Source organism: Amphiprion ocellaris, chromosome 12 (genome assembly GCF_022539595.1).
Source record: "Amphiprion ocellaris isolate individual 3 ecotype Okinawa chromosome 12, ASM2253959v1, whole genome shotgun sequence".
NCBI classification, from domain to species: Eukaryota; Metazoa; Chordata; class Actinopteri; family Pomacentridae; genus Amphiprion; species Amphiprion ocellaris.
This window is the reverse complement of record NC_072777.1, coordinates 28155165-28167794: the sequence shown is the minus strand read 5'-3', so window position 1 is coordinate 28167794 and position 12630 is coordinate 28155165. Positions and strand designations below refer to the sequence as shown.

Here is a 12630-nt window from a genome sequence, read left to right as displayed (position 1 = left end):
CAGTCAGAGCAGTAAACTTCCTCACTCAGCCACTTTTCCAGCAGTGGCCTTCGATTAGCTGCAGGGGGGATTCTAGAGTAGATTTTTTTAAAGTTATTTTTTTGGCCATATTTTGGCTTTATTGGACAGGTTAAGTTGAGAGGCAGACAGGAAAATAAGGGAGAAGTACGTATGTATTATCTGTATATCACTGTTCTTCTTAAACCCTTAAAACCTCAAGCAGTTTCTGAGCATTTTTTTCCCCTGTAACAAATTTTTACTCACTGTGGTCTCATTTTTCACTGCAATATAATGGCCGGAACCCCAGTTTTAGCCAAATAAATCATTAAAAAATTAAATTTCTTTAAAAGAAAATTTGGAAAAAACAGTATAATACTTTTCCATGTGCCCACAGGTGTTACCAACAATGCAAATAAAGGTAGTGGCTCTACATGGCATAATTAGATTGCTAATTTTCAAAAAATATTTTTGCTACCCTGTTATCTGCTCTGTGTATACACAGCCTGCAGTTCAGCTGAAAAATTCCTGCATTTTTGTCCCACGATTGTTGGTCACAGCTTAGTCACTAATAACTTACCACTAGCGCAGAGGGGCATGGAATTTTTTTGTTTTTTATAGAATCTGGTTACTGCAAACTATTTGTTTTTGTGATTTTCTTTACATAAGACTGATTTTAAGTTTAGTTATGCCTCATTTCCCCAATGGAATGGTGCGTTACAGATGAGCAGTTCAAAAACTTGAATGATCCTTTCTGTTTTTGCGATTTCTTTCTATGACAAATGGTATAATTTGGGGGATTTTTAGAAATAACGTGCCTCTCAAACCTCATAGTTAAAACAGCAGGGATGCTTAGACTGACGGAAATGCCCAAATCCAAGGTGCCATGTTTTAATGGCTGCACCATTAAATGCAAGCTAAATGTTCAATAAGTCATGTGGATTGTTTAATTAAAAAAAAAAAAAAAAGAATGGCTGTCTTGATTAAGATAATAAATTTAAAACTTTGGCCAAACTTTGGGAAAGTTCACGATAATGTAAACTGGATACAGTTTATATTCAATGGACTGAAACTTTCCAAACCACCAGTACAGTCACCACAGTCCCTTTGTGTTGTAACGCTTTCAAAGTGGACACACACACTCCCGGCTAAAGCTAATAAAGTAATAGAGTAATTTGGATTTTTCACACTAACGTAAAAATGGAGCCAAACCAGGAAAAGCCCTCAGTGCCGACCACCGGTCCCTTGGTAGAGTTCACATTACTGGTGCTAAACCTGGTCCACTTTGTATACATAAGGCAAGACTGAGTGCGTTAATCATGCCTTCTGACACACAAATGCTCAGCCGTGCGAGCACAGGGACATTCAGTTAGGTGGACATTTAGAAAACCATTCATTCTCACAGTGTGAGGTCGAAGCGGTGCATTCATTTGAGGGAAGATAAACATGGCTGTAATGCCTGAGCTTGGCTCCGCTCAGTAAGCCACTTACCCACATCTTTATTCTGCGCCATCCTCATCCAAGCAATACACAATACTGAAGACTGCATTCAGTCGAACACACACACACACACACACACACACACACACACACACACACACACACACACACTCGAGCCCAATAAGCTGCTGTCAGCTGGATGCTGTTAGAGTGTTACACTGGGGGTGGGAGAGAAAAGCAGAAGGGAGTGAGAGGAAGAATGCAATCTCAACACCTTCAGCTTCTGCCCTATTCAACTTGCATGTTATTCTGCAGGAATGTCATTAACTAAGTGAAAAATGGTTGTGTCTATGTGTGTCTGCATGCCTGTCTGTGTGATGTCTGCATGGGGAGGAAGAGTAAAAGGGCCCAAAAAACAATAAAGAGCATTTTGTGACTCTAAGTGTCCATAAACATTGATTTGAAGTTTGGAGGCTCTACCCTATTTGTGTGTATCAAGTGAATCTTGAGCCTTAGCCGGTGCTTTAATGTTGCAGATTAAGTAGGCACTGGCTGTGTGCTGATTGAAACCAGACGCTTTCGCTCAGACTTCCTACACTCACATGCACACGTATGCCAACGCATTGTTTCAGTGGACTTTTTTTTTCCTCCAAAATGTGCAATATGTCCATTTAAGGGAAACGTATTTCCCAAAGAGTTGTGCATTTTGTCACCTAAGCAAATTTACGTTTGAAACAAGTTCTGGATATCTTCAGCTGAGTCCCATCTCTGACAAATGTGTACACATTTTGTTTCACTGTTTCTCACACACGCTCCCTGCAGTTTTATATAGCACATCTCAGCCAAAACTTGATCAAGTTGCACATCATTTTTGACTTCTGCTTCACCTAGAATAGACTATAATTTAGATGAGCGTCACCACATTGGGACAGCTTAAAAAGGACATCATTGAAAAGCTAGTTTAGATTAAGCTGTCCTTTTTAGGGCCAAATTTCAGAGAGCTAAAGCACACCGAGCCCTGAAACAATACCCAAAATATTTAGTCTCCAGCAGCCCCCCATGTGTGCTCTTAAAGGCTAAAGTATGTTCAAATTATTGGCCGAGGTCTGATCTCATCTCAGATTTAGCGTGGTTTAATATTTCATTATATCCCCTCTGGCTTACAGGGCTTTGTCCCAACTGTGTTCTGCATTGGTCAGCACATGGCCCACGAACACAGACACACACAGACGTGCACACACACTCAGGCCTGCAGAGCCCAGTGAAAACAAAGCTGGGCTCTGCCAGTGTAAACACGGGCCATTGTTATGGGCACTCTTTTCCCGCCTCGTATCTTCGCTCCCCGTGGCGATCCAGAGCTCCGAGAGGTACGGCTCTGGCTTGGGTCCCGTTTAGCGGAGTTAAATTAAGAATTGCGATGGAATCATTTGCCCTGCGTTTATGTGACCATGTCATTATAATGCAGGCTGCAGAGTGTGATTTATGTGCTCGGTTTCTCTCCCTCGCGCTCCTCTTTCTCTCTTTTGCTGGTTTAGTTTTAACTGCTTTGGCTCCTTAAGTGTGGTTTGTGGCCGTTTACTTCGAGAGGTTTTAGCTTTTCGACAATTATTTTTAGACGAGCAGCAGTCAATATACATATTATACTGGCTTCTGCCAACAAAGAAAGCCCATAGAAAAACATGGGAAACTGTGGGATGATGGATGAACTGATACTACGCAACTATGTTCGACTGTCTGTGGTTGTATGCCAGGTAATGGGCGCATTTGTGTGGCAATGCACGTGCTTTACTTTTTGTGTCAGTTATACGTCCGGTTACTGTGAAAAAATGTGTGCGAGAGCGTTTGTGTGTGTCACGTTATAGCGTCTCTCAGCTGTGACCCTGGGCCACATGTGCAGCCAATTAAGACCAATCAGAAGGCTGTAATCAGGGCGTGGCGTGGGGATGGTGGCAGCGTGGCAGTGGGGGAGTTGTACGACCCATGATTAGTGTGTCAGGCTGATGAGGAAGAACAGGGGTTAGCTGCCGGGCCAAATCCCATTTCTTAATTTTGTTGCCTTTATTTTTTTTGCCTCCTCACGTTTATTTAGTTTAAGCTAGCCAGACCTGGATAAAATGGAGTTTCAAATTCTCGGTTCTTTAACCTATTTAGCTGACAGATTGGTGCGGTTCGCCACTTGAGATGATGCAATTTTAGGACGGTATTTCAATACCTTTAACCCCGTGAACCCCAAAACCTGCCGGCCATGTTGGAAAGAATTTCGTCGTTTTTTTTTAAATCACCAGAATTACACTGTTCATGAGTTAGAAACTGTATAAATAGAACTTGAACATTCCGATAGTCCTTTAGATACTCATCTGTGGCATGCTGTTGAATTAGGAAACCTAGTCAAAGCTTAAGATTGTGATATTTCATTAAATGGGTCTGTGTATAATTGTGGGACTTTTTGTATCATAGTTGACATTTTTGCTGTTTTCAGGCCTATAAATCAACATGGCCACCTATAACCAAACACCACATGGCATTTTTACAGAAAGATTCTTCTAAATATTATATATATAACTGAGTAAAATTGAAATTTAAAGTTATTTATAAAGATATTGTAGTAAACCTGTTGACATGCCATAAATCCCACACTTGACTCACACACTACTTTATATTAAATAACTCAGAAAGCCTTGGAGTCTGGCCAGTCTTTTCTTCAGGAGGAAATGACATCATGTGGAGCAGGTCATGTGATCTGGAATTAACACACTTCCTTGAGAGGTGTTTTTGTAATGGGGAACTTAGTAGAAAGGGATTTCTCAGACACAGATACAGTTTGTTATTCAACCCTGTACAGCTGTCATGAACAGGGAAATTAGCTATAGAGACCAAAACCATTTTAGTACTAAGGTGTAAACATGTTTATTTCTGCTTTATAGTTGGACACTTTAACATGGGGGGTCTATGGGGATTGAGTCGGTTTTGGAGCTTCAAGTGACCGTGTGAGGAAATGCAGGTTTCATTATGTGTTGGCTTCATTTTTCAGCCACATGGTTGCCGCTTGGTTAGTACAGACACATAACACTCCTGTACTGGAAGTTAATTAACATTACTTAGAAATTAATGGTTAATCTTCTCAAAGGTTAATCCTTATTAACTTCCATCCAGCTCACTGCAATTAGATAAATTACTTGACAATTTTGCAGCCAATTCTGCTGTTCTGTGTTTTCTTTTCTTTTCTTGTTTGGTGCCAATCACAGCATAAACTACAGCTGCTGCAAACTTGCACATATAACTTAGTGTATGTGCTGTGCGTACCTGTTTGCACAATTAAAGGCTGTGAAGTATTCCTGTACTCCAATCCTATTTTTATCTCTAGAAGTTTGATTCTTGGCCTGAGGAGCACCAAATTCTGCAGCATTTTGCAAGATGCATGGAAAATCTTGTTTTTATTGGCTTACATGTTGAGTTTCATGTAAAAAAAAAAAAAATCACTGAAAAATACAAGAAAAACCATGCAAATTTGCCAAACTAAATGCACTGAGGAACTTTTGGTTTAGACAATGAAATTGCAACATCGTGTGTTTGGCCAGGGAGAATCCATATATCAACATTTTCTTTTAATCTGTAATGTCACTATTTAACAAAGGCAAACAAAGAAAGTCATAAAAATTATCTTTCAAAGAACTTCTTAGTAAAAACTTGTCAGTAGTAAAATGTGCCTGCACAATCTTTTCATCATTGCTTAGAATTGGAAAAACCTTGTAATGTTTCCAGGCCATAAGTAGTATCCAGTGAAGGGGGGAGTGTGGTGTGGTCTGCTCCGCTCCTTCCTTCCCTTTGATTGGCTCTTGGATCTCTGCCAAAATATGTCTCTGGAAATTTGATCAGTATGTTTATTCACTGGCCTTTAAACAAATGGTCCGTTTTTACCCCCAAATCACATGTCACAATTTCACTATTAGTCCCACTGATGTCAGCAAAACCAGGCAGCAGATTTGTCTTCATGGCCTATTTGTTTGTCCGGAGCAGTGAAAATGCACGAATGACAGACAGCTGGACAGACAGTGATCTGTTGAGCTGTAAACCACCAGCGATCTGACAGAGGCAGACAAACACGGTGACCGGAGCGTGGCCCGGCCTCCGAAACCACATGTGAGCGGGCAGGAATGTATAGCCCACTGCATTGTGGGTTTGTGTCTGGGGGAAAGAGAGCAGACTCCCTGACTCACAGGACACTGTTAGGTTGGGGGTTGTGGAGGGATGAGGAGGTGGAAGCAGTTTAATTTTTGGGAAACAGCATGCAAGGTCAGGAGGAGTGTGTGAATCATGGCTATGATGGCGTCTGCAACTGTGTCATTCAGAGCCCCTGAGTGTTTCGTCACAGTGTTTTTGCTTTCACTTTAGCCTTAATGAAATGCATGAGGCATCAACGCAGCTTCTAATCTCCATCAACAGAATCTGCTGTAAAATACGTACCACACAGCTGTGTGCACTTGAGAGAGGAGACACAAAACACTTAAAATAATCATTTACTTTAAAAACATAGTTTTTGTCTTTATAGATTAGGTATGTTATTCGGGTGACAAAACACGATTGTGACATATGTACGATATCGTTGCTGTCACCTAATGAAAGTATAGTCTTGAATAGAACCAATAAAGAAGACACAGATGCAAATATGCTGATAATTGAAGAAACATTCTTATAGTTTTTCAAGCAAAAAGGCATGAATCTACTTTTTTCGGCCTGCGGGTCAGGCAGACTTAGTGTCTACTGCTGGTGGTGACAAACTTCATATTACTGGTAGATATAAGCAGCTATGATTCTTTTAGAAGTTGGTAGAGACCAAAAACAGAGCTAAAAGAGACTGAATATTAGAAAATGTTCATTAGGTGTCCAAAAACATGACTCTAAATGTTGTTCTGTGCATGCTGTCTTGTAGAAAGAAGCTCATTTCAAAATATATATGTCAGTGTTGTTTTTGCATATTGTTTCTGCTGCTGGAATTTTATGAAACAAGAATTTTAAAATTAAGGGTTAAAAGCATGATTTTTTTAACCCCTGGGTGCCAATTGTCGCAAATTTGCAACATACCACTTTCATTCAGACTGCATATCCATTCCCCCAATTCCGGCATGTGCATATTCAATACGTACCTCGGAACCTTTTGCAAGCACTGGTTTCTCGTAGGACCAGTTGGAGTGGGACCTAATTGTTAAATATCTGTTATTATTATTATACCTTACCTTTCGTTGCACTTGTTGCAATGACAATAAAGTGAATCTGAATCTGAATAAACAAATTAACAATCTCCATTTATTTTAGCATCAGCTGGAAAGCAAAAACACACAAAAGTTTTTTTAAAATTAATTGTAAATAAATTCAGGCATCAAAGGGTTGATATTTGCACACAACACTGCTTTTACTGATATATCTATGATAAATGTGAATATTATGCGCTCATTGATGTATTGACCAGAACTGATCTGTGCAGCACCGCAACAGAAATGACTTTCAAGATAATACCATGTCTAATTATCCTCTGTCTCTTCTTTCATCCCCTCATCCCGACATTTCCCTCCTTTGCTCCACCTTTCCTTGTCTTTGAAGTTCCAAAGAAGTTGCTCCAGGAGCAGGGCTCCAGACCCCCGGTGTACCACCCACCTCCCAGCGCCCATGACCCCAACATAGTGGGAGACAGCCCTCCTGAGGGGAGCTCGGTCAAAAGACCCGACAGTGTTCCAGGTGAGCAAAACGACAAACACACAAGCTCTCATACATGCAGACAGACACTCACAGCCTCCCACTGAGAGCAGTTGACACAGAACAGCCTCAAGGCCTCCCAGGCATCAAGAGAAACTGCACTTCAGGTCTGAAAGTCAGGGAATATAAGTATGTATATAAAGAGTAAAGCAAGTTCAACCGTTTCCATGTGTCTCCGAGCAGAGCCAGTTTAGACCGTTTATGATCGCTGGTCTTAAAAATATACGGCCTTCCAAGAACCAGCGATTGCACTATATGTAACCACAGTCTAAATCAGTTATAATGTCAAACTCCCACGGAGAGAAAGATGGAGCGAGAACAATGAAATGAAAGAATGAAAAAGAAGAGACGCCAGCGAGGAAGGAAACTCTAACAAAGCTGTATTCATGAGGGATGGTGGCCTGCATCCAGCACGCTAATTACTCTGTTCAGCTCCCGGCATTGTACTGATGAAGAGGACAGACGAATGAATGAGGAGTTAAGAGAGGGAGAGGACAGGAGATGTAGCGCTGACAGCTGAGAGCATGAGTGGCTTCACTTCCTCACTTTAGATTCTCCACCTACAGCCCAACCTCTTTCCAACCGTCATGTGTCATGGCAGGTAAAACATGTAAAGAAGGGACATTACGCAGGAATATAAAATTACAACAAGATGCGTTTTACCGTGGATATACATGTCTTGTTCGTCTCACTTCATTTTCTCTCTGGTCAGCTTTGGCAGAAGGAAGTGATGGCGTGTGGAAACATATTTGATCTTTCTGCATGACCAAATTTTCATCACCAAGAGGCTCCAGGGAGTCGCTGCGTCCTGCCTAGAAATATTCAAGCACTCCGCGCTCCGTAAACCCACAACTTGTCCTTTTTGCAGTTTTTTCTTTTCTAAAAAGGGTAGAAACTGTTGATAAATGAGCTGATACGGATGTTGTAAAGCAGATTTTTTTTACCTTTCATACATGTAGAGTGCATGGTAGCCTCTGTTTCCAGTTGGCTGCATGCCCCAGCTTTACGTTTTTAATAATGATAGGTGGTTTTATTAGGTTTTCTGTCCTACTAAGAAATCAAAGATGATTTCCTAATATGTTGTTCTCCCGTCTTTAACTCTTTGATGCACAACATGGGTCAAGAGACGCCCGTTTTTCATTGAATATGGGTCACTTTTGACCCATGTTGTGCATTAAAGGGTTAAATTTCTTATTCTAAATGTTTCTTTGTCCTTTACGTATTTTACCCACTTAAACTCAGATTTTTCTGCTTCTGTTTCTACTGAAGTTTCAGACATAAATGCATACACACTATGTATTTATGATCTTGTCACATCAGTTTCCTAAAACTAAGTCTTAGATGCCAAACTTTTCATAGGAACAGCGTTATATCAAATGGAATTTTGAATCCAATCTGACTGATTTGGTATCTTTACAAACTTTACATCTTGTCGAGAATTTTTGGTAAAACATCCTAAATTCATTCAAACACAGAAATGTTCCCACCACAAAAGGTTCAAGTTGTAAACCACAAGATTTTTGACTTTTTATTGTCTCTTCGATTCCAAATGCTCATTTCTGTGGCATTTCTGAACAGCTATTCCCAGAGACTTTTTGTGTGTTCATTATTGTTCTGTATTTTTCCTGGAATGTCTATTGTTACCACACTTCGGGTTCTCAAATAGAACATATAAAGCAGTTTATATTACTCTGTTTGAGACAGAGTGTCGACCACACTATTTTCACTGTTTAAATGCTGTTACATTTCAACAAAAAGAACTAATTAGATTATTAGCTATTGCACATAAATTCATCGTGTGCTGCTGCAGTTCCGTCATAATGTATCTGGTGTTTTCTATTGACATTTTCGGTGGCTATTTTTGTATGTGTTGGAAAAAAGAGATTGTGGTTGAATGTTAGCCGATGTGCTCACCACAGCAGTAGGTCCAGGTGGAAACATTTACCTCCTCAGTGAGCAATTCCAGTCTAAACTGCATTTATCAGATAAAGAGAGTCTGACACACCTTGGAGACTATGCAATTAGAGGTCATTGGTGTGTGTGACGGTTCACCAAAGCATACTTACCTTCATTGACGAAAAAAATATCAAGCATGTAAATATGATTAGGCACCCGCACACGCACAAAACCTCAGGTCACTGAACTGAATGCTTGTATTTATTTTGGCCCTCTGAGCTTTGAGGTTGTTTTTGCAGTGAGGTATTGCTCTGTGGTGGAGCTAAAGTTAAAATAGTTGGATCGTCCCACCTGAACAACTCCTCCAGGTTAACTAGCGGTGACTGTACTCAGAACATACGTAGGAATCAATGTTAATTAAACCACCATGCCCCGGTCTTCTCTCCCCCTCACACACTCTCTTGCATACACAACACAAGCCAGCATGTAAACACTGAAAGAAGTAGGAGCTGATGAAAAGCCATCCAGGAAACAGTCGTTCCCATCTATAAATAGAGCTTATTCTGGGATTTTGGAGAGCTTTCTGAAATGCTGCCAGAGTGCAAACTTTTTCCATGTGCTTCTCTGTTTCTTAATGACCTGAGTCAGAATGAATTTGACAGAAGCGGATGTTGTGTTATCTTCTGAATCAAACAGCCCCGTCTGAACATGTGTGTGTCTTATGTGTGATGCATCCTCATACAGAAGCACATCTCTCCAAGTCTCCTTAAGAATACTGAGACTGGAGATGACTCAGTGTTTTGCTGGATGTTGTCACAATACGTCAGAGACAATACAGGCTGGATTTACTGTAAATGCACTGTCATGATCTGACTGCACATGCTGTAATGAATTTCTTACTACACTCATTGTGTGTCATCAATTGTGGAACAACAGATTCTGATATGTATTCATGTTCTGCATCCATTTGATACTGTTTAGCAAAAACATCTGTGTTTATGGCAGCAGTTTGAATGCTTATTAGACTACATGCTTTCGTTTTAGAATAGTCTGGTTTGTGCTGTTGAACTGAACTTTCCTGCTTCTGTCACTTTTCCCCAGACAAGAAGAAGATCAGGGAGACAAACCCCAACGAAGAGAAGGCTTCAGGAAGTGGAAGAGGACGTGGAGAACGTCCACTGCGACCAGCAGGCATGAACCCCATCATCAACTCCACCTCTAGCGCCAACATGGCCCTCATCAGCAACGCACTGGCAGCCTACACTTACATATCAGGTAGGACCACATTCATACAACCTAATGAGGCGTCGCATCACACGCATAGCAAGATGCTGACAAGATGTTTCTGGGACATTTTTACTCACTGTCTGCTCATTTTTCACTGTTCTGCACCTCTATGGAAACAGCACAACCAGGGTGTATACCAGAAATCTTAATAAATAAATGACAAAAGTTGAATTTCTTGCATTTTTTTATTTTTCAAAAAAAAAAAACAAAAAAAAACGGAATCAACATTTACAACATTCTGCCGACAGGTGTTGCAAGTACTGGGGGTGAAATGGTGGCTCCACATACTATAATTTAGTACTTTTAGTACATTTTTAATTTGTTCCTGTACTTGTCTCCTATTTGTTCTATGTATACACAGCCTGCAGTTTAATCGAGTTCACTGTGAAGTCCCTGAAAGTCACAGCAGAGTCATTAATGGCTTCACTGTTGCACTTCAGTGCAGAATATTTAGGTTTTTGTTTTTTTTACAGGATATGGTCATGCAAAACTGTTTATTCTTGGCATTTTTTGAAATGAGACGTAAAATTAAGTGGATTTAAAGTAATATCACAATTTTAAGCTGAGATTTGGTTAGGTTTTTCTGGCAGAACGGTACATCACAGATGAATAGATAGGAAAAAGGAAAGAAAATCTGATGCTTCTCTCTGTTTTTACAGTCTCTGGCTCTGATAAATACTGCAATTTTGGCTTTTTTCTTTAAAAACGACCTCCTTTTCAAACCCACCACCAGGTTTTGGTTTAGAGGGTTAAATATCTCAACCTGATCTCTTTGGGAAGAAATGCAATTCCACTACAGGGATTAAGTTTCATGGTGTCATTGCTATTAGTGAGCAGTATCAGCTTGATTGCATCTTGGCCTGTGAATCAGTGGCATTGGGATTGGAGTGCATGGTTACATATGTGCTGCATGTGTGTGGCACACTTTTGTTTGGGTGAATTCCCCCCGATTCCCTTTTTTCCTGGGACTGAATGGTGGGTAAATGTGGGCAAGAGGAATGCTGATGCTAAGCAGAGATAATGGCTACATGAACTACATACTGTCGGTCACCTGCTCCAAGCAGCTGCTAAAACACACGCTTGAATACTTTGTGCCTTTCCTGTTTTATTCCCTCCTACTCTGCATCTCAAATAAACAGTTTATACATAGTGAAATGCATGGCACATACAGTCAAATAAACATTCCAGGCATACGCTGTAGATTAGCTGAAGTAGTTACTCAGCCTGCCCAGCTGTGAGCTTCTCTAGAAGTTTTGTCACGTTTGCAATCCATTATATTTTATGGTCTGTACATATTTGTAGAATGTATGATAATTCAGAATATTAGACCACTATAAAAGGATGCAAAGTACGATCCTTAAGAATGACCATTTTAAGGAAAGTCGATTCTGAATCTGTTAGAAACTTACCTCATATTTTGTTCTTTTTGGTGTTAGGACTTCACAGTTGCCTGGTAGTTTAATGGAACCAATAACAAGAAATGCACTGAGCATATTACATAGCTGCATGATCATGCAAATGCAGGGAAGGTGCTGTAACTGAGCTAAATGTAAGAACCCAGTTCATGCCAATACATTGAGTTTGGAGGATTGTAACAGGACAATCGTGCTTGAAGACAAACAAGACTGACACAACCCGAATTAGCTGTAAGGGTAAAGGAGTGCTTGCATGCAAACAAGTATGCAAAACTTACAGTAATTAAGTCTGAAAATGATGTGAGCTTGAAAAAGGAGCTACTAAGGTTCATTCAGTCATGAGGAAGGTGATATCTGATCTGAATAATATAACCATCACCTCCCTCAGGGGAGTCATAGGTGTCTTGGTGGCCTCACTCATTCGTCTCTTTCTTGCATGATGATGATTTTTGAGGATGACCTGCTCTAAGCAAATTAACGCTCGTGCCATATTTCTGCCATTCCTTAATGGTGGATTTTACTGTACTTCAAAGGATAATCGGAGTACTGGAAATTCTCTTGTATCCATCTTCTGACTTAATCTTTTCAACAACCTTTCCACAGAGTTGCACAACCCAAAGAACACAACAAAAAAAAAGCACTTCAAGGTGTTTTTTTTTTTGTTGTGTTTTTTCACCAGTGAATGAATTTTCCAGATACAGGTGTCTTTATTCTAGAATCACTTTAGACTCATTCACTGCATTCAGATGATCTCCATTTCACTAATTTGTGACTTCTAGTACCAATAGACTATACCTCTGTTGAATTAGGTGAATCACCTTAAAGAGGTTAATGCTTAAATCAC

General features: G+C 40.2%; 1 protein-coding gene across 2 annotated transcripts in view; it reads left to right on the top strand.

Moving 5' to 3' along the window:
* Positions 1-12630, top strand: part of LOC111585463 (protein eva-1 homolog A) — an 83446-nt gene that overhangs the window by 68184 nt on the left and 2632 nt on the right. For both annotated transcript variants that reach the window (XM_023294964.3, XM_023294965.3), the window contains 2 exons: positions 7036-7170; positions 10186-10359. In XM_023294964.3, coding sequence (XP_023150732.2) covers positions 7036-7170; positions 10186-10359 — 309 coding nt within the window. The remainder of the gene's footprint in view (positions 1-7035; positions 7171-10185; positions 10360-12630) is intronic.